Source organism: Coturnix japonica, chromosome 3, assembly GCF_001577835.2.
Source record: "Coturnix japonica isolate 7356 chromosome 3, Coturnix japonica 2.1, whole genome shotgun sequence".
NCBI classification, from domain to species: Eukaryota; Metazoa; Chordata; class Aves; order Galliformes; family Phasianidae; genus Coturnix; species Coturnix japonica.
The window spans coordinates 15,164,259-15,191,613 of record NC_029518.1 but is presented as its reverse complement, the minus strand read 5'-3'; the positions used below and the strand labels follow the sequence as shown (position 1 = coordinate 15,191,613).

The 27,355-nt window shown below is 38.1% G+C and overlaps 2 protein-coding genes across 4 annotated transcripts in view; both read left to right on the top strand.

Annotated features, from left to right (window-relative positions):
* Positions 1-7,215, top strand: part of CNIH3 (cornichon family AMPA receptor auxiliary protein 3) — a 42,068-nt gene extending 34,853 nt beyond the window's left edge. The window contains exons 5-6 of one of the 2 annotated variants that reach the window (XM_015857286.2): positions 1,391-1,488; positions 2,414-7,215. In XM_015857286.2, the coding sequence (XP_015712772.1) occupies positions 1,391-1,488; positions 2,414-2,418 (103 nt within the window). In that variant the 3' untranslated portion in view covers positions 2,419-7,215. Of the gene's footprint in view, positions 1-1,390; positions 1,535-2,413 lie in introns of both variants that reach the window. The other variant, XM_015857285.2, reaches the window with a different exon arrangement.
* Positions 7,216-15,894: 8,679 nt separating this feature from the next.
* On the top strand, positions 15,895-25,729 carry DNAH14 (dynein axonemal heavy chain 14). 2 transcript variants are annotated; one of them, XM_015857252.2, is made up of 9 exons: positions 15,895-16,001; positions 18,246-18,410; positions 19,339-19,448; positions 20,204-20,361; positions 21,219-21,347; positions 22,106-22,239; positions 22,853-23,017; positions 24,649-24,761; positions 25,602-25,729. In XM_015857252.2, exons 1-9 carry the CDS (start codon positions 15,933-15,935, stop codon positions 25,672-25,674), a joined length of 1,116 nt encoding a protein of 371 aa, XP_015712738.1. In that variant the 5' UTR covers positions 15,895-15,932; the 3' UTR covers positions 25,675-25,729. The 2 variants fall into 2 exon arrangements, with proteins under 2 accessions (XP_015712738.1, XP_015712739.1); XM_015857253.2 differs by lacking the exon at positions 15,895-16,001 and adding an exon at positions 17,631-17,767.
* Positions 25,730-27,355: the final 1,626 nt, after the last annotated feature.

Sequence of the window (27,355 nt, the reverse complement as noted above, 5' to 3'; positions counted from 1 at the left end):
TTTAATGTTTTCTGGACTGAAGCTGCTGGCAATACAGCTTCCACTGAATTCTAGTAGAGGATCTGGCACCTCTGAAGATAGCCAAGAGGCATTCATTTTTCTGTCTGTCAGTCTGCAGTCTTTCACTAGTTTTGCATTCCCATCATGTTTGGGAAAGCACAGACAATTTTTGTCTGTCGAGTTCTTTCTGTGTTATAAAGATACATATGGAAGCAGGGAACTTCTCTTGTGAAGCAGCTTAAAGAATAATTCTGTAAGGAAGTCACTGCTCAAACCTCAGCTATTAATTAAAAAATAGTAGCTTTTATACTCTTATTTTCTGCAAAAATTGGTAATGATGCAACATCATGTGGTTGATTTATATTAGCCAGAAGTTAGAGTGACAGCATAGTTCACAGAAAGTGTAATGAGATGAAGCTATGAGCGCTCTTTTGTTGGGTGTAATAAAGATCACTGTGCTTTACGTTGCTGTCTTTCAAAGGATAATGACTCAAGTGTGACTATGATCCTGGTCTGAAAAGTAGAAAAAAAATACAAAGTGGAAATGGTCATACTTGAAATAATGATGTCAAACTTAGGGTATGTTTCTGTGGTTCTCTGTATGCACTGTTATAATTACTACATGATGTTTGCTGCTCTTGGGTTCATTGTAAAAATTTCTGCGTAAAACCATGGGAAGATAATTGCACATTATCATTGCAATGAAGCTGCAAAGTAATTGAGACTAAAGTTCCTTTGCCAAAAACATCTTTCATTGTGGTTTTTTTTTCAAATATCCAGTCTATAGCGAAAATAATAATAAATGTCTCCCATATAAGAAAAGCATTTCCTGATAAAAATTATTTAGATAATAAACTTCTGAGCAGTTCTATGTGCAGAAAACACTAGTCAGACAACTCTTTTGTTACACTGTATTGCATTTTTCCTTTTCAGAGCAGATGAAATTGAGCCATCAATTGGCTGAGACTGTCAACTCTCATCATATCTGAAATTAGTTGTGTGGATGCAGTTAAACCCCAGTAATTCTCCTTCCATGCTGTGATCACAGACCACTACGTATTGTCACTCACAATATACAAGTTATTAGCGAGTAAGACAGAAAGAACTATATAGGCAGGGGGGATGTTGCAATCTAAAGATTCAAGAGCACAGAAATTTCACATCCGTGAATTGCTTGGTTCTGCAATGTCTATACTTGCTTGGTTCTGCAATGTCTATACTTGCATTCTGACTTAACCATATCCAGATAGTGAGGCTTGAAAAGGAGAGGTAAATTTCTCCTATACAATGGAAGATGGTTTTCTTCTGAGGTGATGATCAGGACAATATGTGTCAGTGCGTATCTAATAGAGCATGTTACAGTCATTCTAGAGTTGTTCTTCTCTTTCAGGTATTTTCGTTGCCCAGCAGATAGTTCAGAACTTGCTTATGATCCACCTGCTGTCATGAATGCTGATACCTTGAGTTACTGTCAAAAAGAGGCCTGGTGTAAGCTAGCTTTCTATCTCCTTTCTTTCTTCTACTATCTTTACTGGTAAGTCTGGTAATTTTACTGAGGGATTAGTAGCTGCTTTCCATTTAACATGTGAAATTGCATTTAGGAATGGCTGGAACAAATGTGCATGTTTCCTTAGCCTTACAAAATTGCTTCTGATCTTGATTCAGGGAAGCATACCTACTTATGGCAGTGTGTGCTTAAATTCGCGGGCGCTTCATTACATGTAGAATATTAAGCAATTGTCTAAGCATTTCTGCTGGAGCTAAACTGCTGTGCTGAGCCCTGCTTTCCCTCATTCTAAAATGTGGCCATAAGCCAACATCTGCTGCCTGACCCTTAATAGAACAGTACTATATCCATTTTTGCTGTGCTTTTCTGGGTATTGCAACAGATAGAATTGCAGTAAAATGGGGACTGTAGCAATATACTGCGGTTTCCTCATTTTTTAGAGTTGTACTTAATATATATGGATTTGTGCTTGCTCGTTGTCTCCATTTTATTTCTTCTACTGTATGGATTTTTCTCCAAAGGAAAGAAAACATGTAGTTTCATGGTAAACCTTGCCTGCCGTGCTGGGAGTTGCTGGTTGAAGTTGTGAAGATCAAACACGTTAAAGCGAAATGGTTTTGTTTCTTCACTCTTCAAGTTCAGACATCAGAGCACATTTTAATAAGCTCAAACACAGCTTGTGGTACTGTAGGATATCACTAATGAATCTGCTATTTCTCAAGTTCTTTTTGATACCTATCTTGAATCCACCATAATTAAGATCTTTTAGAGAGACAGAGAAGGCAAAGGAAGGCATTGGACATTACAGTCAGACCTTGAGGAGCAGACAGTAAAGGGTTATAAAAATCAAAGTGCTCTTTATGTCTCAAAAGGATACTTTCATATTGTGTCTCTCTTTTCATTCAGCATGATCTACACTTTGGTGAGCTCTTAACTAAAAGACCATCATTAAAGACTGAAAACAACAAAAGCTGTGGAGATGCAAGGAGGAGTGAGCCAAGTGATTCATGATTCAAAGATAAATAAGTAAATGAAAATTAAAGAGAGGAAAACTTTGAACCCACAAAATAAATAGAGTATGTGACAGAGACACCAAGCAGAAGCAGAGGACCATGAAGAAAGGCTGAGTTAACTGTGTTTATCTCCTGTCTCTGCATATTGCAGTAAATCACTTTCAAAACCCAAGGGAAACAAAAACATGCAACCAAGTCGACTGAGATACAGAACTGTTTTCCTCTTCAAGGATAATGCTGCTCAGCTAAGTGGATTCATCATAAACTGCAGTCCCTACTGTCTTCCAAGGAGCAAAGTTTCTTTTTTCTTTTTTAATGACTGTTCTGTTTTGAGGAAGCAGAGGACAAGATCATCATAAACAGCAGGAACATTTATACAATATGTTATGAAAATGAGCACTAACTGGGGTTCAGACGAGACATGTGACTGTTCTGCAGGGGTGTTCATGTGACACATCAAACAGGGATGTTGGATCTTGTGGAATTGCTTTCTGTGGCTTTTTTTTTTTCCCACTCATCTTCAACAATAACAACAAAATAATTTAGAAATGGCAGTGTTCTGTTTTGTTTTAATGACACAGTATTACTGTAGACTAAAATCCAGTACGTTTCTGTACTTCATTTGTGATGCATCAATAACATAGCGATAAGTGTAAATACAGTGGAATTGGCCTAACCATATCAAGCACATACCAGAGTAGTGTTCCCCTGACTGCAAAAAAGACTGGTAAGAGCTACATAAGTTAGAGGATTGTAATATAGATATTATATTCATTAGAATTCTGGACAATGAAACACCAGACCAGACTGTGGTCTGAAATTCTATTGTGCAATTTCATTTCTGCTGTCAAATTTATGCTGAAAGTCGTGAAATGTTTTTGTTCCATATGAGGTGGGTATTTAAGTTGTTCCGTTTTTTTTTTTATAACTTAAAAGGATTTTATTTTATTGTATAGCTAATATTTAATTTTATACATATGAGCTGTAAATCTTCCTATATATGTATAATACAAATACACATCTATGTAAGCACCCACAATCTATTCATATTTTATGTTAATCTCTTTGATTTACCAGGTCAAAAGCATCATCTGTTCAGAACTGCTTCTAAATATGCTTCAGCACAGAAACTTGTGAACCAGGGCTGCCTCCCTCAGAATCTCTAAGGTATTTCAAGGCAGGCACTGGTGCCCTGGGCAGCAGGAAGCTTCTAAGAATATTACCAGCACACACAAAGATCAGGTCCTGCACTGTGAATGAGCTAATAAGACATATTTTTGGCACAGGTGCTGAGGAGAGCAGGGCAGAAAGTTCTGTATGGAAATAGCTTGTTCACAACTGGTCTCGTTAGCTTTGGCCCAGTGCTGACCCTGCCAAATTTGACATGGCTGTTGAGAGCCAACAGATTGTTCCTAAGGACTTTTGGGCACAAGACTTCAGAAAGAAAGGTCCAGCCTCACATTCAGCACTGCTCCTGTGCTAATAAACTCTACTTAGAGCATACTGGAGAACCAGTGGCTGCATGCAGTAATCTCATGTCTGGCAAAATAAAAACTGAGCTGGAGTTAATGCGTTGTGTACAGTGCCAAGGCTTTTTCTGGTTTGATCAGCCTACGCTGACAAAATTAAATCCTCTTAGCCTGCAAAGCACAGTTGGTGCATGCTAACTGACTGCTCTCGGCCTGTGCCAAGATCATGGCTTGGAGAGAGTGCTAACTGACTTCTGTAAAAGGTATACCAAGGACATACTAACAATATTTAGATCATGAAGTTCTGCTTAGCACTAACATTCTACAATTTGCCAGTGCAGATATAACCGATAGCCTTGCATTGTGCAGTCTTAATTCTAACAGCCTGACATTCCCATTTCTAGAAGCACACAACAGAGCTGCCATATCAGGTTACTTGGGAAACTAATCTGTGCCTGATGGTTCACAAATTTGGATTGTATGTGTTGCAGAAGTGACTGAACTGCTCTTCAAATCACATTGATCTTGCAGTCAGTATGGCTGTATTTGCTTGGGGTGTGCTTGAGTAAACTGAAAGCTGGCTTTTTCAGTTTTCTAATAATCCTTATTCAAAAAAATAACCCCATTGCTTTCAATAACAATTATCTTAAAGAAAAATTGCAGTCTAAGTGTATTGTAAAAACTCCTTAATTGAGGATACTTCTCTTTTCCTAGAATTTAGTTAACCTTCTGCTCAGTATAAATAACTTATGAAGCTGGCCAGGGCATTAATTGGAGGATGTTTTGGATGTATCTACAGCCCAGAACTAAAGAGCACATCTAGGCTATCTGACAGTATCAAAAAGCTGCTAATGCTGCAGATGTCACAGACAACAAATAGAGTTCTTGATATTTTCCTTGCTTGTTGTTGTTGCCCAGACATCTTACAGTATCTTGCTGGATTGCCCCAGCAGACCAACAGCACTTGGCTGCAGTCCTGGGCTATACACCACTATGTGTGATGGCTGCTGTGGCAGATGGACTTCAATACCATATTCATACTTGTGTCCAGATGAATTATTTTCTCATAATGACAGGATTTTGTTGCTTTGCTTTAATAACTTCTGTAGTAGAAAAATTATCACTACTCTAAAAGGTCTTTAAATTTACCTAGTATTCTTCTGTGTCAAGGCTGAGGGCTGTCTGCTGAACAGTTATACCCATGTGTAGTGGATGATTTCATAACCAGACTTACCATTTTCACTGTTAGACTTGCTAGGTAATGTATGAGAGAAAAAGTGTGAAAGAGGTAGGAGGAATGATAACGATGCCCTCTAAGTACCTGGATATTTTGCTGCTAAACATGAGCAAAGCATACTTTGACCAAACCAGGCAAGTTTGGTCAATAGCAAATAATAGAAAAAGTGATGAGATTTTCAGTTACAAGATCTTCTCTTCCCTGTGTGATGCTTGAGGAAGAAATAATCTGTGCCATCCTTTTTGTCACCAGTTCTTGGTGGTTGAAGTTTGCATATTTCCTCCTCAAGCCTTCTTGCTTCCTGCCTCTTCTCCTAGAAAAGTAAGTACTATTGCTTAGGAGCAGCACTTTTCTTCTCTCATGTGCTCTGGTGATAGAGATGAACCTCACAAAGGTCATAAGAAATCGCATTATTTTCTTTGCTCCCTTGAAGAGATGTGCAGTGAGCGCACATTCATTTTCTTTATTTGTACCATATGTAAAGTGAGAATGGTGTTACCTACCTTGTGAAATCTTTCCACACGCGTAATACTCCCTTTCTTTTCATGAATGCTGAATGTATCTAAAGGGAAAAGGTAGGAGGTGGAAAAATAAAGTGTGAGTGGATGAAACCTGAAGGAGTTGCATATCAACAGGGTTGCTGCACAGCCTGCTGGCCCAGTTGCCTCCCCCTGGATATGATGGAAATGCAGCCCCAATGGGGAGGAACTGCTCTGTGCTTCTCTTCTCCTATTTATAGTCAGGTAAATGAACTGCAGTGATGCTGAAATAAGTCACTGCTGCTATGACTATTTCAGGTTCAAATGCAGCAAGTCAATGCTGATAGCAGGATGCTTCACCTACAAATAATTAACTGCATTTAAAGTGTCGTAAATGCTTTTCCTGGGGCTATACACTTCCTTTTGCACTGAAAACTCAACAGGGAGTTATTCAACCTACAGCTTCCTTGAGTAACTGCATGGACATTGCAATGACCTGACACTGCTGAGGGCTTGTGCTTATTCATTCATTAGTATGGATATGAGCACTCTGCTTTTCTTTCTCTGTTCTGTCACAGGGTTATCCCTAGATGTAAGGCTATGATGGGGGCACAGGCCATGGGAAAAAGACAAAGAAGGAGAGAGACAAAGGTGCAAAGAAAAAAGGAAGGTTTGCCATGCAATCTGGCCGTATTAATGGAAGATAAACATGCACATCAGAGGGCTAAGGGGGGATGTTTCAGTGCCAGACTGTCAGTGAATGTTAGGCCAACTTGGTAAATATCTGACTTCAAAGAAGTTAATGGAAGTTTTGTCTCTTACTTTGTGTGGGTCCCCCTCAGTACTGTGCAATTCCCACCAAGATGGCAATGGAAATTAGAACTAGAAGGGAAAAAAATAGCAAAATAACTCCAGTTGGTCAAAGATGTTGTTGGATGTTAGATAAGGCTTGTATTACCATAAAAAGAAAAGGAGGTAGAAAAGTTGAGGTAAAATACAGTATCTTTATTTAGGAAGCAATTACTGTCAATGCATCACCCATGCAGCACTGAGGTTTACATCAATGATCTCAATCCATTCCTATTCTGGTGAGTTTATCATCTTTTTATCAGTCCTTAATCACAAATGCATTGTTCTGATTTATTCTTTGCTGGAATGCAATTGTAGGAGGGCAGAAGGGAAAATTCTGCTCTGAAATAAAGCATTTCCCCCTTTCTTTCCTCTCAAATAGTCTGTGAGTATGTGATAACAAAATTCTGATGGTTTCAGTGATACATCTCAGCGATGAAGCTATTTCCTGCAGGTGATACTGTTCTGCAGTTTAGTAAACCACTGTTCTGTAAGTATTTTTAAGTGCTTATGCAATTAAAGTAGTTATTTTCTTACCTGTAAATTGGTGGGCAACTTCTCATTCAAAAGCAAATGTATTTCTATGGCCTTGTTCTATGAGTTTCTGGGTAGTCAGACTATCAGTAAACCTCTGGGGGAAATAAAGTACCTTTTAAAAATGTTTTTTTCTGGTAATGTATGTAGGTCATACAAAGAAGTGGAACAAAATGTTAAGAGCCAGAAGTACTCATTTTGTCCAAAGCTTGAATAGATGCTGGCTTTTTTGGGTTTTTCTTCCCCCCCCCATGAAGTGTCTCTATTATCACCGTTGTGTCCTGACAGATTTGAAAAGATCTCACTGTCCTACTGCCGTAGTAGTTCAGTCTTATTAAGCAGATTTCCAAATACTGATCATTGACATGACACAGTGCCAGGAAAGCATAGCTCCTACAAACTATGCCAAGATTTATGCAGCCGAAGTGTAGTCTTGTGAGATAGCTCAAACCAGAATTTCTACTCCATCTGCAGTATAGTACTTCCGTTTCACTTAGTTTCTAAAACAATGTAAATCACAAGACAGAAGGTGATCAGGCTGTTGCTGTTAATAGGAATGCAAAGTTTGGCCACTGTTATTTCAAGTAATTACTGTTTCAGAGTTATTGACAGAATAAAGTTACTGGAGGTGCAAACTGAATTGTTAACTGCAGCTTTAGCAATCCATCAATTAATTACTTTTGAAACAAGAATTTTTAGAATTTTTAGACCTTACCTGACAGAATGTGGCAAATAGAAATATATTAAAAGCCCTCTCTACAAGTCCTGCCAGCTTGTCCTTTCTTAAGGTGAGGACATGACAGTTCAGAACTCCTAGTCATTTGCAGCTAATGACATTGACCTACCTTGTTTTTACAAGCACACACTGGTTATACCTTAAGGCAAAAGCAGTTGTCCCTGACCTCCTCGTTTTTGAGGTTCAGCTTTTGCTGTTTTGAAGTTGTTTGTTGTTTCTTTGTTTTGTTTTGTCTGTAAGGAGAATTTGTTTCCTGTGCCTAATAAGCAGTTTCTCTACGTTGGTTTTGGAAACCTTCCTCCCAACTGTCCTTTTGTGGGGTGTGTTTTAGTAGCATTTTAACTGTCCTAAATCCGTCTCTTTGAAATGAGTTTCTCATCGGGTCTGGCTTTCAGATTTCCTGCTGTTTCTTTGCCGAGTGGATGTCTGGGTAGGGAGAGGTACATAAATGAATTATAAAGCTATACAAAATATCTAGAGGGGGAGGATTCTGTCTTTTCTCATAGTGTAAAAACAACTGCAGCACTGAAAGAAAATTGAGAGGCAAAGATATAACACATGAAAAGAAATCAAAACCAGTTTCTAATCAGTGAAAAAGTCCTTGTTGAAATAGTAAAGCCACAGAAGAGATACAAACCCATGTGTATCAGAAGACATTTAACTATCAGTGAGTTCAGTTCAGCAGGCTATATACACTTTGTCCAGCTTATCAGTTATGAAGCATTTCCTGCTTTGCTCTGAAATGACTACAAGGACCTGCAATTAGAGATAGCAGCTGGAACCAGGTGTGCCATTGTTCTATTAAGTCAAGGATTCGGATCCTGTTCCTAGATGACCACAAAAACAAACCACCCACTGAACCAAAAATTGTGTTTCAAATTATGAACCTCTCCACTCTGAGAAGAAAACTTTTAAAAGCTCCTAATGACTTTGGCACATAATTGTCACTGAATATTTGCCCATAGAGTCTGTGGGTGCCCTATCCTTGGAGGCCAGGTTGGATGGGGCCCTGGGCAGCTTCAGCTGGGGGGGAAGGTCAGAACTGCCCACAGTGGGAGATTTGGGCTGGGTGGGCTTTGGGGTCACTTGCAAACCAAACCATTCTGTGACTGATGCTCTGTATGCTTGTCAACAGTTTGTGGGCTGGTTCGGCCCAGTTTAATTCTGTCCTGTTCCACAGACTTCCTTTGCCACCTTGGGCAGGCACTTTGGCTCTAAGCTCTCCATCCCTAAATGGAGAAGATAGTACTCCTTTTCTCCCTCATATTGTCTGGCTTGTAAATTTAGATTGTGAACTCTCATGAGGTGGTGCTGCTCTTTTCTCTAAGTAATGCCTAGCATTGCACAGCTGGATTTGGGAATTACAGGGCTAGATGGTATTATAATGTAAATAATTAATATTTCTTTTCCTCATGGGAGGAAGCAACTAAATTCAGTAGAATTAGTCAAAATGCATTTGTTCCACTGTCACCAAGATCAGTGCCTGACCTGGTACATTGCTGAGCTTTAGGGCTAACTGACAAACTTCAATCCTTTACTCTCCATAAGGCTGTAACTCAACACTGCCAAAAAGCAATAAAACTTAGAGAATAAAGGAAATAAAAAAGCAACCTGTTCTAGCATGTTGCACCTTTCTAATTGCTCCTTGCTACAACCTTTCATCCCCTCTCTTTGTCACACAATGACATCCTGTTTTATAGATCTTGCAGTGTTGCATTGAGAGCGCGCCCATTGCAAGCTCATGTTAAACGGGTGGCACTGGCTGTACCTACATTGTCTGCCCACCTGTAAACATTTGTTTGGTAATAAAAACATCTTCATTTGGTTTTAACTAGGTACAAATGCCAATCAGCTACTTTGATGTCCTTTTTGTTCTGAAATAGGACCAAATCTGCACTATATATCCATATATCTACAGACACTGCCTATCGCAACAGATCCAAGCCTTTGTGTTTCTTACAGGATTACAGTAAGTGGGAAGAGGAAGCAGTACTTCTGGGCTGTAGTGACTTCTACTGAGTTCATCTGAGATAAATATATATAAATATAAATATATAGCTTTGGAATGTATTTCTAGGTTCATTAAAAGCAGAAAATTTTGATGTGTCACCTTCACATGTTCATTATCAATTTCTGTTATGAACCATTTTAGCATCTTTTTAAAGTGCTTGATACTAGAATTCTGAGCGCTTAGGCGCCTATTCTTATATGCCTCATCTGAGCCTTTGTCTCCTTTTGTGGTAGCATAATGGCATGTATTTTTAATTTGATCAATTCAAACAGCATTTTTGCATTCTGCTTGTTATTCATTATTGCACTCCACATGCAATCTTGCATGTTTACATTTTTTTTTGTGTTTAAATTACATCTGCCAGGTGGCACAAGTCTTTCCTTAGCGCTCCAACTGCAATAGCCAGTTGGACAGACATCTAACTGGACAGATTGGACTTAGATATCCAGTTGAACCAATTCCTTATTTGGATTTGAAATCCAAATCAGACACTTTTTAAACCAAAATAAAGCTGTGCACCAGCCCTTGAGGTGCACAGTCTGTGGGCTCTGCGGACCAAATGGAGCTGTGTGGCATGTAGGCCCCCAAACAGAAGCTTTACTCATCCTGATTTGCCCAGCCAAGAGGAATGGTGGTTTGATGAGCCACTGGAAGGAAGGAGCATTGCACTGTAAAGTTTGTCTATCACTTGCAAAGAAAACTGGATATTGAGTGTGTGATGTGTCTGGCTAGCACAAGAAATCTTCTATTAAGGAGATCCAGCATAGTTTAATATTTTAAGTACATGACAGGGAAGTCTACGTTCATTTCTGATTATCCTAATGACTTATTTTCAGTGAGGCATCACTTTCTTTTCAAGAACATTGAGTTTTCCCTCTCTCTAAAATTGGATAAATGTTGAAAATCGTGGTTTTGTAGTGAATGAGCAAACTCCCAGATGCAGAGTGTCAGAGAGGAAAGAACAGCATTGATATCATAGCTCACAAATGCTAGCTAACTTGAAATTGGGGGATTTTGGATGGTTAACATGTTGTATGTTACAAAGGGTGCTTCCTCAGCAGGTCTTTAAATGATATCATTGAATTGCATTGGTTTCATAAATCGTATGTCCTTATTTGCATAATAGCCCAACAAGTTCATCAGCTAAGCTCCTGTGTGTAAAAAATCTAATGCATTTTGTTAGCGGCTCAAGAAGTTCTTAGATTTGTGGATTATGGCACATAGCATTCCAGGTCTGAGTCTTTGTGAGCTCCCAGGAATATATTAGCTGACTGATAGTTACCAGAATTTTGTTTTAAAACTTCTTAAGTTTTATTTTAAATTCATTGATTTATTATTTATATTATTATATTTCTGCTTTAGCTTCAGGTTGGACTTGATCCCAAATGGTCCCTTCCAACCACTATGACTCTGTGATTTTGTGATATATATTACGTTATTGTATTGTATTGTATTAATGCAATATATGTAACATATACTATTTCTATATTAATATTTATTATTTAAGTCCATTTGAAATGGATTTATTCAAATTCAGTAAGTGAAGGAGATGACGGAGGTGATTATTAATGCAGTTTGTTCTGCATGCACATGTAGTGTGGAGGGGCTGATCATGAGGCATTAGTGGGAGAAAATTCCTCATCTTTGGGTAGCTGGTGTTAATTTGTGTTAATTTGTGTTCCTCTTTGACTATCCACAGCTATTCAACAGCCTGACAGCTCATCTTAGACCTCATGAGGAAGCAACAAAATTAATGTCAGGGGTATGGCATCCGTGGAGCTCTGTACTTAGGGCTGTTTAGATGTAGAGAGGAATGGGTAAGTGGGGAGGAAATGACGAGAGCTGGAGGTGTAATGGTGTTCAGTTATTACTGTATGCTTTGATTAAAAATGTCTTCAACTGATCAGAGCAAAAACTCTCTGTATCTATATTATTGTCACCTACTTACATGCTTTATTCATCTGCTATTTCTTGGGCGTTAGTTTGCATGTTCCATGCACAGGGATTTTCAGTTATCCTGCAATTTCAAATATTCTTTAGCTCTTAAGCTTAGCATATAGAATCATAGAACAACCTGGGTTGAAAAGGACCTCAAAGAATCATAGAATCATTTGAGTTGGAAGGGACCCCTAAAAGCTATCTAATCCAACTCCTCTGCACTGAACAACAATGCCTGCAGCAGATCAGGGTGCTCAGAGCCCCTCCAGCCTGACTGTGGATGCTCCCAAGGACTGGACATCCACCACCTCTCTGAGCAATCAGTTTCAGTGACTCACCACCTGTATTATGAAAAGTGTCTTCCTTATATTCAGTCTAAAAATATGACTTAGAACCTCTGATTCCCTATCTGGAGTGGGAATCTGTTCTAAAGAAGTGAGCAGGTAGCCTACTTTGTCAAGGCAAGGAGCATTATTAGAGAAAATAACTTGTGATGTTTTGATGTAGTTCTGATTACTGTGCTTGCTCCAACCCAGATCTACTAAATGTACAACACTTGTGATCCAGGTTGTTCTTTCCATCAAGTGATGACATCTGACATTCCTTAGATTAAACAGTGAGTAACAGAGGGCCTAAACAAAGTTATCAGCTGTCCAGCAAGCAGTCACTGTCAGCTGTCCCCTAACCGTGCCCTACAGTCTTCTCTGGGAGACTATGAGAATGATGTCATTGACTTGTTACATGATTAACTGCTTGTTGTGGTGGTTATGTTATTTTTCATGTTATTTTTCATGGTGGTTATGTAGCTCTGCATGGTCAAACAGGATATATTTTTTTTAACCTCTGATTTGATTTCATCTGTTATTGCCCCAGATTAAGTTCTGTGTTCCCATGGAGTTTAATCCACCTGTCTCTACTAAAACCGCTTGAGACGGTCAGTCAGTGTTGCAATGCACACTGAATGCTAATGCACATGTTGTGCTTCTTATCCCAGACTGAGTGACGGCTTCCAGGAGAGAGAAGGGTAAGAAAAGATTTCAAGAGCTGCATGAACCCCAGCTGTTTTCTTACACTGTAAGTGAAAACAAAGAAAGCATTCAACAAAACTTATGAATTTGGGGGTTTTAAGTTATTATAATTTTAACTATATTAATGGTAACAATAATTAGGAAATGCTACAAAGGAATTGTAGTTTTACCTTATGACCTGTATAAACTGCATGTTGAAATGCAGCTGTGCAGTTCCTGTAAGTATGATGTATGGGGAGGGTGAGTTACTGTTGTATAAAAAGGGGCTAGATAGATGTTTGGCCTTGTGTAGTGCTGTAATATCTGAGCACATCCCACAAGCATCCAGTGAGTGTCTGAATTAGAAGGAGACCTGTCATTAAGGTATAAATAAACACAAGTTCTGTGCTCTTCAATTAGGAGGAAAGAATCAAGATGACATGGGAGGCAAACAGATAGTCAAGAAAAGTTAACTGATGGGGCAGGGGCAAAAAAACACATAATGAGAGAACGGTAGAAGTAAGTGAAGTAGGAAAAGGGATTTAAGAAAAAAAATAAATGTGTTCTGTCTTTTTGTGTATGTTTCTGAATTGCAAGTGAGCTCACTTCTGTGTATGGAGGCTGGGGAACCTGCACTTACCTGGAGTGCCAAGGCAAAATGATGGTGGTGAGTATGGTCCTGAAGATGAGCTCCTGACTTCAGCATCCAGTCAGAGTGGCACAGAATAATTGTAATTATAAGCACTGTAGGAGCCTGCTGCTGTCAGAACTGAAGTCTGATCATTTGGTATCTGTTATTAAGTTTACTTAGAAATTCCACACTGCATGTCATTAAACTGAGGTGTGAAGTTGTTTTTCCTTTGGTTTCCTTTCACTGTTTAATGTTTCTAAGCCCAAGCTGCGTGGTTATGTGCTGTTCTCTGGAAAGTCGCTGGTAGTTTTATTTGTTGTTTGTATTGTAGCAGCCTGTTCCTTTCAGACTCATGGTGAGTGTTCCACACCAACTTATATCTCCACTCATTTTTGTTAAGCTTAACAAGTCTGATGAGCCATCTATGGGAGTAACTGCTGCTGCTTAACATCTGAATACCTGAAAGAACACAAGTGTTACAGCACAGAATTCCCAGCCTTTTGGGATCATCTCTCTGATTTCAGATGTAACAGATCAAAAGTGATAGAGAATGTGCCCGTGCAGGGGCACGGGTCTTCCTCTAACAGGGAGAAACCTGTGTGTGGAAAAACTCTGGGCAAAAAACAATTCAGAGGCACAGTTCTGCCCTGGACTTTGTATTACCATTATTATTTTGGCATTGACTTCAACAGAGCCTGAATTTTGCTTAGAGAATGGAAGGGACTGAGCAACACGAGTAATGGCCTCTGCGCCAATTCCAGTGGGCTTTACCCATATTGCTGACACTTCCACAATAAGAAAGAAACCATAAATCAAAATCATACTGAAATAATGATATATGACTAAGACATTAATAATGGAATAATAGGAGTATTTAATTCATATGGAAAGAGTACAGAATAGTACTCTGATGTTTCATGAGGACAGTGATGAATCTTTTATCAGGGAACAGTCTGGTTTGCAGACTTCTCAGTTCTCACACAGAGAAGTTATGGGCTTCTTCAAAACTTTCCATGTCAGTGCAACACACTCTTTTATTTTTTATATCATGCGGTTCAAGGGCATTGCCCCATTCCTTTTTCTTCTGTTGAAATAGATACATTTCCTCCATGTGAGATCTGACTATTGTAGAATTAATATTGGTTTGGTATCATGGTAATGTACTGATGCTGGTATTTGCCAAGTGAGAATTCCAGAATATAAAGCTTAGATTCCCTTCTGGGATGAAGAAGGTATACAAACCTTGTACAGGTCGTTAGGGGTTCTCAGAATTCCTCTTGGAAGGTCACACTGGAATTCAAGAAGACCTCAGATTGTTCATCACATCATCCCCTGTGAAGAAATAGCAGCAGCTGACAGGGACATGAATACAATGCCAGTGCTTCATTCTAAAACAAGCTTTGGGCTGAATATGTCAGCTGGTCCCAAAGTGCGTGGTTTGTTTTCATTTTTCACCATATAAAATGACATTGGAATGTTGTGCTGGTTTATTTAAGGTGCTTTATTCATTTCATGTGTTTGCCGCATCTGTATTCTTCAGTGATAATTTCACTTTTCGCTCTTATTCCCTTCTCTACCCCCATCAATTTACAGTTCAGTTTGTAATCTATTATCCTGTGTTTATTCAAATAATATACTCACTGACTTTTTCTCTTAAGTTAAAAGACTTTGGATTTTTAGTATGAGGAGCAAAGTCCTCTCATCTTGTGGGGAAGCTTTTCAGGAGTGTCTTGAGAATCCAATTTGCTGCAGCTACTGGAAAACCATCTGTCTTTATCCGTCCTGAGGCTGCCTAAAAGTCTGAAAGACATTCAAGTCTGAAAGTATTAAAGGCTCCTTTTTCACAATGGATACTGGTTGGTTTTTTTTGTTGTTTTTTTTTTGGGGGGAGGGGTTTGCCAGTACATTGCATTTGATTTTGGCTACTTAATCTTATACCAGGGAGTAAGAAAACTTCTGTATACTACTATATATATATAACTGCTACAGGAGCGTGTGTGTGCCTGTAAGTAAGAATATATATGTGCATGTATATGTATAGAATTGTAAATAGCTGTAGATTCAGAAAAAGACACAATTCTTTCATGTCGTTCCTGGGATTTTCAGTACAGTGGGATCTATGTCTACTACAAAGACTCCTTCTCAGGTTGCACATTAGGAGGAAGAGCAGTGAGGCATTAACACAGGCTGCCCACAGAGGTGGTGGAGGCACCATCCCTGGGGGTGTTTAAGAACTGTGGAGATGTGTGTAAGGGAAACTGTTGATCAGAGCCTGAACCTCTGATTAACCATCTGAGTCAGCTGTGGGAGCACAGGTGAAGGTAATTCAGCTGTGCTCCNAATATGTGTAAGGAAAACTGTTGATCACAGCCTGAACCTCTGATTAACCACCTGAGGCAAGCTGTGGGAGCACAGGTGGAGGTAATTCAGCTGTGCTCCTGGAAGGAGTGGGGCCTGACTGCACCTCTCCTAGATCCCATTTAAGGGCTGACCACCACTAAGGTAGCATCTTTTTCTGGAGATGGCTCCTTTGTGGAGTTCTGGTGGTGAGCCTCAACATTATTCATCTTTGCTGAAGGCCTCTGATTTGGTGAGTTTTTCCCATAGATACCCTCTGGCTATCTATTTACAACTGTGCTTGTATTATTCCAACTATACAACGTGGCACTGAGGGATGTGGTTATTGGGCTGTATTGGTGGGGTTGGGCTGGCAGTTGGACTCAGATGATCTTAGTGGTCCTTTCCAACCTTAATGATTCTGTGAGTCTGATAGTGACTGAATTCCATATAATTCAGTAAAAATCTGTAGGATACAGGTCGATCAAGGCTGCTTTGCTGATTAATGTGTTCTTGTTATTTTCAGTTATACCCAGAAAATGATCTATTTAAAGATATAGTATTTATGTTTCTACATGTTTAGAATCAGAGTAGAACACAGCTCCTCTTAGCACTTTCTAAACCTTCCCAGCATTTCCCATTTGCCCTTAGATTTGTTTTTTAATGCTTAATGGTGAAAATTGTTTTAAAGAATTTCCTCATGTCTCTTAACAAAGCAGAGTGCTTGCTTTAGCAAATGGTAACTTTATCAGCAGGTGTTCATCTTAATTTAATTCACTTTATTTGTTTTGGAGCGTGTTACCCTTCAGTCACTGTTGCAGTAATGCTATTTGTCTCAGCACAAAGAGGACACAAAAGTCTCATGCAGAGACATCACTGTTTGTAAACCTACAAAATAATATGTAAATACAGTCATGTGTTACAAAAGTAAGTAAAACATTTGAATTTGATGTAAAAGCCTCATAGAATACTTCTGGTTTCAATAATTAGATGGATTCATGAAGTTATTTCTGCCAGCAAGTGTAATGGCAATTACTACTTAAATTAATTGCATGCAGATTAACAGTAGCATCTAGAGAAAAGGAATTTTATTCTTTGATTAAAAGTGAACATTTTTCAACTGAAACTGTCCTAGAATAATGAGGTAGCACTTGAAAGTCTCTTCTCAGGAGTCATTCCTTTCTGGATCTTTCATAGAACCTAACATTTATAAACAGACAGGAAAATCTGTAGGTATTAATTAGGTCACATATTTTTGTCTGGAAAACTTATTTCAGCATTCCATGTTTTTCTTGTTCTCAAAACTATGGGTAGTTTCAACAGGAGCTCTGCATGTAAATCTCCTGTCCATGAGTCCATGGATTTAATTTTTTGTGTTATTTGAGATTCCATTTCCTTGTTGTGACATCTGTCACTCACTCACCAAGTCAGAGTTACTCATATTAACATGATTAGATCTTATTTTGTTTGGGTATAAGGGTTTCAGATTGGCAAATAAAGGGTTACTTTACGATTTCAAACTTTAGGAAAGCCTTGTACAGTCAAATCATGTATGCTTGAGTTTGTTCTGAGCAAACTGCTTTTCCTTGATATATCTCCAGCTGTGTCTGACAGTCCAGTTAAAATCTCTTTATATTTCTTGAAATACAGTTTGTTATTTTAATTCTGTTCTAATTTTACTATTAATAAAAGACAAGTGAAAGAATATCGTCTGCATGCAGTAGGGGCTCAAGAAAAAGTGGACTGAGTTCAAGATGTCAAAGTACTAAACAGTTTTATCTTAAAAATAATAATTAAAAAAATCCAGTTTGGAGGTGGTGTAGCTACCAAGCCAATGGGCAGCCAACCCATGGCCAGGCAGGGCCCACAGGGACAGCCGTTGGCCCTCCAGGCCCCAACGGCCCTCCAACAGCTGGAGAAGGAGCAGCAGGGTGAGGGCTGCCATCACACCTCACAGCTCTGCAGACCCTGCCCATCCCACCCAGCTGCCCTTGGTCGAACAGCACAACTGTGGAAATGGTGAGCAGGGCTAAGGTTCCCAATGATTGTGTGCTTTCTTTGAGCTTCTTTTGGTAGACCTGACCCAATCTGGATTGCCTGTTTCACCTCAGTATTTACTATGCTGAAATATGCTCATGATCCACTGGTCATGCCTTAGTTCATTAAGGTACAGTGACTGTTTTACATGTATGAATCTTAAAGGCAAGGTTGATTGTACAGCCTCATCTTTCTTCAGCTTTCCAACACACTATTTTAATAGCGCTTAATTATCAAAATACTATTTTGACATGCATGGGCTCTAAGGTATCTATCTATAACACAGATTGAAACTAACAAATCCTATGTTTCCCTATATTATTATCCACAGCTGTCCCCACACCACTTGATTTCTGATGGTGCCTGTGGGTCTTCTCAAGTGTGAAGTTCACTTTAGGTGCGCGATGCGGAAATGGTCATTGTTGCAGGTTTCACTTAATTGATGTTTTCTTACTGTTAGGACAAAGGATGTCAATGGCAGATGGACGGGCAAAACACAACGCTGAAAGAACAATTAGAGTCTCATCTCCGTTTTGAAGCAGAGAGATCAGAGGTGCTGCTTATGGCAAAAAGCAATTGTATCGTATGTGGGCCAGCTAGCTGCAGGAGGGGCAGCAGCGAACCGGTAAGAATGGGCATGTTTTCAATAACATTACTATTGAATTACTGTTCACAGAACAGATTTTGTGTTCTGATGCACTTTGGGGCACATTGAGGTGTTTTGTAAGATGGAAAGAAATGAAATCTTTTCAATTTGTTCATGACTTGCTACCCTATGTCTCTCTAAAGCAAAGCTAGCAGGTAGTTTTGCGTTCCTAAATTACTCCTATCAAATATACTACAGAAGGCATCATTACAATACCTTCTCGCAGCAGTAAGTTGTAGCTGTCAAATCTAAAGCAGAGGTACTACAAGATGTCTTATTTTATCCTAGATTTTTTTAATGTACTGTCCAAAGCATTTATTCAAGTAATTCATATAACATGGCAAAGTTCCATTGCACAAAGGGGAAGTTGGTATGCAAACAGAAATCAGCCCTCTATGGTTTATATATGCTAACCTACTATTCCATCTATAATGCCATGTAAATTAACCTAATTTCCAATAAATAATGGAAATCTGTTTACTGAGTGTTCGGCACAAGCTTCCTACAAAACTATGTGGTTCCTTGTTCTAAATTTTGTTTTTTGTTGTTGTTGCTGTTTTTTTCTTTTTTCTGAAGGCTTGTAACTATTTCAGGCTTAGGTTGATGGAAAAAGAAGTATTAATGTGCCACTATACTCAGTATGAAAATACCAGGTGTTAATTTTAGTGCTTGGCACATGGTTATTTTTAAGGCATTTATCAGGATTCTTTTTGATAAGTAAATTTCATGCACATAAGATATATATTTTAAGAAGTAAATGTTCTTTGATGAAAACTGAATTAGGGTATCCTTTAGCTTTTGAAAACATTTTGCATAATTTTTAGATAAACTTATTCTTTGGTATTTTGGGGAGTGTAACACATGACCACTCACTCAGTAGTTATACATTAATGCTCTTTGTTCCCAGCTATCTCCAGCAGAGAAGTACTCCATTCTTCACACGTTGGTGTGCAGAGAAGGAACAGAAACTCTTCACGAAGCAGAAATAAATGAAGAATGTGGTGTGTGCTCTAAAGTGTACGTAAACTCATGTTCCTTTCCTTATGATAAGTTTTTGTTCTCCACTAGTTTAAATATGAAACAGCAATCGACTGACTTATGTGACTTCTTCCCTGTGAGTTCTATGAAGCCTGGATTAATACTCCGGCATAACCATTATAATTTTTCCTGATTGTAATTCTGGCTGTTTGGGGCTGCAGCTCTGCTGTACACAAGTCAAGCTCATAAAGAGCAGGTTCATTGTTTCTTCCTTTTCTGAACCTCCCAGTTCTGTCCTTAATGCCTACACAGAGCAGGAAGTTCTAGAAGCCTGTAATCCCCTGACCTCTGGCGTGGGTTGTCTTTTGGTCTCCTTTTCCTTTTTGTACATGTGGTGAGAAAGTAGTTTTCCCATGCTGTAGACACAAGAATGCCTTCTTACATGCAAACTTCCATTCCTGATTTCTGTGGGTTGGATTAAAGCCACACTTGAGTTGTTTTTATCCTTGGGGTAATTTTATGGGCACTGGTTTCTTCACAGTGGCTTTTGAACAAATTGATCTCTTGCCTCTAAACCCTGACTGGGAGATGTCAAGATCTGGAGAACTACTTTAATTTTGATGTCACTCTCACTGTTATAACAATAAACTTCAAAATCTGTACCAAAGGACAGCTGCACTTTAACATAAATGTATACAATGACACAAGTAATAGTTTAGTTGATTTTTCATTGTATTGTATGTCTGGATCTTCAGGTTTGTTGTTTCATTTCCTTACATTTGCTTGATTTTTAGACCCTCAAAAAAACATAAAGATGAAAGAGAAGAGTCTGTTTGTCAGCACATGGGAGGGTCTGACCGTGAGGCAATGGAGCTGAAGATGAGCATAGCAAAAGTAGCATCCACAACCACAGAGGACAATAATGGCATATTACCTTCTTCAACTCTATATGGTAAAGTACTTAAAATGACAGAAACATGGAGTAGTAAGAAATGACTTCCTTTCCTTATTGTTATAAATATGTGAAAACAGTCTTGCAGAAGCTGGTATCTTTAAAATAATAATAAAATGGGATAATGAAGACAGAACACGGAATTTAGCTCAGTATGCTACCTGCAAAGTGCATGAGTATGTGGTGTTGTTTTTAAACAAGTTTCTTTAAGTGAGAAGACCATGTAGCAGGTCTTGAATAGGCTTTTTTCCCTGGCTATGACTGTTTCTCCTTTCCTCCTGGGATCACGTTGGATTTTCTTAAACCAGGAAGTGAGATCAACTCTCTAAAATGCAAAATCATAATTGATGGAAGTAGTAAATACTGCAATATGAAACTGCACACGAAGACTTGCTCTTCAAATGTCATTGTGAGTTTCAAACTGACTGTGGTTAGCCAAAGGGATCTCTGGAGGCCATCTGGTCCTACCTCTGCTCACTCAGGACCACAATATGGATTATATGGATTCAATTTCAGGATGGGTAAAAAGATTTTCTAGTAATAATCAGAGCCAAACACAGGATGAAATTGAATGTGATCCTCTCACCTCATGGAATGCAGATGAAAATAAGCATTACATTTCTTATCCAACCCTACTGAAGTACCTGATGCCAATTCATGCATTTTGTATTTTTTTTATTGTATTTTCAACAAAAATCTTGTATGTCTCTGTAAAGTAAGACCATCACAAGTGGTAGTAGAAGTTTCAGAAATGTAAATTTGTAGCAAGCATAACTTGAATTAAATAATTATTGTGCGCAGTGATCTGCTTTCAATGTGTAACATTTTCCTTTGTTGTTTTAATGTGTTGTTTGCAGATAGAAAGACTGAAATACGGAAGTCTGATTTGGAACCGAAATGCCTGAAAAAGGTTTGTGAGCAGCCAAATGTTGAACGTTCTCTGAAGAAGCCTAGAAGAGCAAAAGTTTACTCATATGATGAAACAGGTATGCAGGTTGTAGCCCCGTGGGGAAGACTGTGCTTGTAGTTATGTGTCTATTTTTGTCAGATTTCCATTGTTATAATAAAGAATATACACAACTGCTATTCCCTTTCCTCATCCTTCTGCCCTTGAAGTAAAAGCACATGTGCACAGGGAAGGCTAACATCTTCATCTTCCATATTCACCGTATTTTTCATACCTTATTTTGTACTGCAAGTTGTTTCCGTGCAGTAATTTAAGACTTATTTTAAAGTTATTTATAAGTGATGTTTAGCTTCAATTAAAAAAAATATTTTAAATAAAAGATTCTCAAAGAGTTTTCCTCCTCATCTTCCAAGATTATTGTGGAGGAAAATAAATTTTGAACATTACTTCTCTGTTAATAATCTCTGTTGCTGATTCTGAAAACTGGGAGGAATTGATACCTTTGGGCACTAAGTTGGATTTTTTTCTAGTGAGTACTTTGAATTTTACTGTGTAAAATACACCAAATATTAGTGTAAAATCACTGGAAAATGAAATTACTTTGATGTCAATTGAACCACTGTACTTCAATTACAGCACAATATGTTTAGAATGTATAATGGTTTGTTTTATTTTTGAGAGAGAGACTTTGAGATGGGTTTTCAGCATCTTTCAATTTAGTTTAAATGTCATTACACTGATGCTCCATGCTTATTATATATATGCATTGAATCAAAAGTCTTTATATTTAAGGGAAAAAGAAATTACTGTTTTTCTTTGCTTTTCTTGATGTACCAGAGCCAACTGATGATGATGTTATAATGCACATTTTGAGACTTCGTGGCAAATTTGGCTGGCAAACAAAGTTATCATCCCGCGAGTGTTTAGACAGAGAGGCTGAAGTGGCCAGGCTTCAGAAGTTGGCGCTTACGGTGACTTTTTCTTTCCCTTCAACATCCTATGCAACTGCACATCCAGAAATTATGTTGGTTATATATCTAAAATACTTATCTCCTGGAAGTTTTTCCCCATCAGAAAGCAATACATTTTGCCTTAGAACCATACAGCCCATGCCTGTCCTGATTAGATGCACCAAGTATTGGGTCTTTGAGTGAGACTGGGCCTTGTGCTCTTCAGGTGACCAAACAGGAATCTCCTGTAGTCTCCTATTTGGTGCATTCAAAGACAAACACATATGCTGTATTTATAGAGGGAGAAAGATAACATGGAGTAATGAAATTACAGAAAAGTTTCATCAAGTTTGGATTTTGAAAGTTGCAATATGCTAATAGGGTCCCAGGAGACTGTTTTCTCAACAAGAAAAAGTAATATTTAGTTTGCTGTTGGAAGAACTGAGGAATAATTATTACGAGTGTAAATAATAGAATTCAAAAAGTGATAATAGAATAGCTTTCAGGTAAATTCTGTATTGTTTATTACCAGAAGAATTGAGTACTTTTTCTTATGCTGTAATCTAGAGACATACAGTTTGTCATCATGGAAAAAATAAATTATGTATGTACTTATAATTTTATGTTTTGACAGAGACCTTTGACGCCGAGAGATAGTGGTGAATACGTATATTGTCTTCAAAAATACAAAAACAATCTTAGAGTTCCCTACAACCCATACAATTTACATGTTGTCTCTACAAGTAGAGCTATGCGCAGCAAAGAATATTGGACTATTACAGCGTCATTTGCATCTAAGGTAGTGTATTGTATGAAAATAAAGTGGAGATCTCCATAGAAAGAACATTTTGCTTTTCATTTATTACCACATCCTTGTTATGTTGCCTTCTTCACTGAATAGCTTTCTGGTCCCTCCTAAAGATGAGCCTTTTGCTGGCTTTGAGCTTAACACTGCTCACCTTTTGCTCATTTTTCTTCTGTTCTTTGTGTTGTGAATATGCAGGTTCTCAGTGCTTTATGAGTTTTGTCAACATTTTAGTTTTGTCTTGTCAACATTTCCATATGTAACCAACTAACCATAACCACCAAAACAAAGAAAGAAGTATGTTTTCTGCGCAGAATGAGCTTTTGTAGTTGGTGTAAACGTATATAAGCCTTCAGGTAGCCGAGCTCTAAGCTACCCTCTCCATTGTCCTTGCGTTGATGATTTCTTGGTGACTATACTGGATAATCTCAATCACTTAGCTGAAAGTGAAGTAAAATACTTTATATTGTGCAGACTACTGAAATGCATAAAAGAAGCCCTGAAATTAATACCCTTTAAGAATACGATCACCACGTTGCATGAGGTTTCATCAGTTTGTATATCTTTTTGTAAAGAGGCGAATTGGATTTTTTCCTCAGTTTTCAATCCCTTGTTCTCCTAAGCATCAGTAAAGTTTTGAACAAGTATGACACCAACCTTGCATGGAATGAGTGATAATTGCATAATTTGCATAATGTACATAATTGGATTGTTGCTGGCTGCTAAAGTTAAACTTTTAGATGATACATTATTTGAATGTCAGACAATTACAGGCTCAGCTTAGAAACTGATGCAATTATTTGTGTCAAAATGGGGAAGATGTATTTGCTGCCAATGGATGTACTGAGCTTTTATGAAACTGAATTGGAAGAAGGGTGTAAATGTTGGCAACCTGTCTGGGCAAACAAGGCTGCAAACTACTTTTTTTGCCTTTGGGATGCCTGCGCTAGTACGTAGATTTGAAATATGATGTTGATTTAAATGCAAAGCTATTTGTTCCACAGTCTTGTAATAAAAGATCTATTGCTTCCTTTAGCTAAAGCAGAGAATGATTCATTCTAAACAATTATTTAGCGATGAGTACCCAATTTTCCCTTTCTTATGCTCCTATAATGAAGATATATACTCTAAAATGAGGATAATGAAAATTCCTATATAAGGGCATCTGTCTATTGCTGGTTTACTGCATTTGTGCCAGCCAGACATTAGTCCATAACTGGAAAAGGAAATAAACTGATTTACTGTTTTTAAATTTTATATCCCTTCATACAGGGGCGAACATTCTCTCTGGAGAATGAAAATCTGATTGCTTAGCATCTTATTGCTTTAAGATGCTGTTTTCCTACCTGAAAGATATGGAAGAGGTTAAAGAAAGTTTTTTTGGGGGGGAATTTGCTGACAAAAGGCAGCATGTTGAGCATCCTTCAGGTGAATACAGCTGCCCATGCTGTGTTGGAAATATTTCCAAGAGGCTTTTATTCTCCATTCATCTTATTCAGTATTGCATGTGTTACCACTGTCAAGGTCATCAGTAGTTCTGTCCTATGTATTTGATAATGAAGACTCAGAAAACACTGAATTATTTTAACAAGCAGCTGTGTAACATTTCCCTTTTTCCACTCTAGTTTCACTTAAACCTGAAAATAGGAGAAATGGAGGCCACACCCATACCTCAATGGCTGCGCGAAAGACATCTGTATTACAGGTTACTCAACTTGAAATTATTTTCCAATTTCAGGTAAGAAGAACAGGAACAAAAATAATTGAAGTTAACCAGCTTCATTAATAATGTTGTTTATCTTTGTATGATAAAATGCCAGCTTAATAGAGTGTTAATTCCTGCAATGGTATTTTCAATAATTTAAAGAGTACTCAATATGGAAAGAATCAAAAGTTCTCCTGCTTGTTAGTCTTTGTTTTCCTTACTTATTTAACCTTAAAGTAAGAATATTTCTAGTATTTTCTGTACATGTGCTAAATTTTAATAGGCAAGTTATTTCTTTCATTCCCTACCTTTCATGTTACATAGAATGTATTTAAAAATTCACCAAATAATCATGACCTTATTTCATTATGTATGTCATTAACTGCAGAATTAAGGATGGTACGTTGGGAATGTTTGGAAGACTGGTAAGATTTAAAAGCTGTCCGCCCAGGGAAGCTGAAACCATAGTGAACATGTTCTGCCTCTTCTGACACCACTATGTCAGGCACAGTTAGCTTAAAAGTTCTGCCCCATTACTGGCAATGGCAGAATGATGTTTAGGGTGAAGAAAGTACCCTTTGCAGTTATGGTATTTTACTATGGCATATTAGTACTTGGGTTAATATAAAGTAATACTTATGTCTACCTACTGTACTTTGCCTTTTGCAGAAACAGTAGGCTTTAGCTACACATTTCATGCCTCCATCAAGGTATTTGGAGAGGCGAGGAGGCAATGCTTGGAAGGCAGAAAATGGCTGCCTATGTTTGTGTCTGTCTTCCAACAGCGTTAAGTGCTGTTAATGAGCTGTTGTGGCAGCAGTTGGATGGTCTGCAAACCTTGCATGCATAAATAATTATTTCTGTTGCTTCTAGAATGAAGAAATTCCTTCTGCACTGGAAAATCAATGCTGGAAGAAGCAAGGCAAACAAGAGCAAATCAGTCTGAATGCAGGTGGTTGTGCATGTGAAAAGAATTAAAGAATCCTCTGATGCGCACTTTATTAATGTGTATCTTCTTTTCCTTAAATGCTTAATGAAGTGGGGAAAAAAAAACAAAACCAAAAACCCAGCAACATTGTAAGCATGCTGGAGTACCTGCTGATAACAGATCAAAGACTTGCTCTGGTATTTTTTTTAATTAAGCTGTTACGCTGTGGAGGAGCTTGGAGCTCTAATCTGGAGAGAAATGAGCTTTACAGTGATGTTTGTCTCATGCCTTGTAGGATTCTGAACTGTGAATTTCAGCTATAGAAAATAATAATTACTAGGTTGTTCTTTAGTAAAATGAGAGTGGTTGCACCAAATCTATGCTGAATATGGAGTGAATGATGGAATTCAGTCCGTATATTGAGTAAACAAGATCCTGTCACACTATGCCTTTTCTCTTCAAGACTTCCATTACTGGTGTATAAATGATATTTGTATTGTGTTGGCTGTTGAAAAAGACATTAATTCTTCACATGATACACTTTTTTTTCCCCCTTTTCATTCTCATGGTTTTATGATTTTTGGTTACAGGTATTCCATATCATAACATCATCTAGTACACTGGGAGTTAAAGTGTTTATACTCCAGTTCTGGGTACCTGCTCAGAAGAGAACTACTACATTCCCCAGGGGGCTCAGTACAAACTATTTTAACGGTGTCATTATGAAGTAGCTATCCATTAATTTAAGGCACATTTGGTATCATTTCAGTGTGCCTATATCCTCAGGTTTTGAATTACTTAGTGCATCCCTGGAGGTGTTCAAGAACCACATGGATGTGGCACTGAGAGCCATGGACTTGTGGGCAACATTGGTGGGGATGGGTTAGGGCTGGACAGGCTGGTCTTGGAGGACTTTTCCCATCTCTATTGATTCTATGATTCATGATATTTGTTTATGTATCAATATATATTTAAATGCATACCTTTGTCTTCATTTTTTTTATTAATTCTTCTCCAGGTTAGATTATATCATTTTGGCAGTACTGACATCTGACAATATTTCCTTGGCCTTGACATAAAATAGCGCAGTATTCTGGAAGAGATGATGAGCTAGAAGGAAAACTGCCTAAAATCATGACCCCCATTGGGAACTACTTCTGGGAATGGACCGTGCATGCGTTGCAAGACTAAGATATGTGACTTAACTGGCAACTGTAGAAGAATAATTTCAGCAAGTCTAAATTTAAGCCCCAGAAGTCTGTGAACAGTTAAATATATATAAAAAGCAGTGTCTGTCCCTGCTAAGTTAACACCATAATAGCAGAACATTGAGGGGGAACTTGAAGGTAAAGTAATAGTGAATATGTTTTGTTTAAACGGGCTTTAAAATATTTCTAAATGATGTGCAATATAACAAGTTGAACTTTCTTATGTAAGAAAATATGGTTTTGTGCTCCTTGCAGCAGTGTCTGTTTGCTAATGCTGTTTTTCAGAGCTGCAGTAATTTAGAGCATTTAGGTAACTGTCTGAAATTGAGCTGCTTGTTCCACCTCTTATGAATGTCTGAGCATGCTTCAAGAACACTGCAATTCCAGGTGTGTTAAGGTAATCTTTACCCCATCAAAATCCTAACGTTTCTCAGTAAGCATTTGGTTGCTGTTAGGAGTTATGCATTTTCATTGTACAGAATCAAATGTGC

Coding starts and splice junctions, on each gene's coding strand:
- DNAH14 (XM_015857252.2), top strand. CDS start 15,933: ATGGCTCCTTTGTGGAGTTCTGGTGGTGAGCCTCAACATTATTCATCT. Junction 16,002..18,245: donor TGCTGAAGGCCTCTGATTTG/GTGAGTTTTTCC, acceptor TCTTACTGTTAG/GACAAAGGATGTCAATGGCA. Junction 18,411..19,338: donor GGAGGGGCAGCAGCGAACCG/GTAAGAATGGGC, acceptor CTTTGTTCCCAG/CTATCTCCAGCAGAGAAGTA.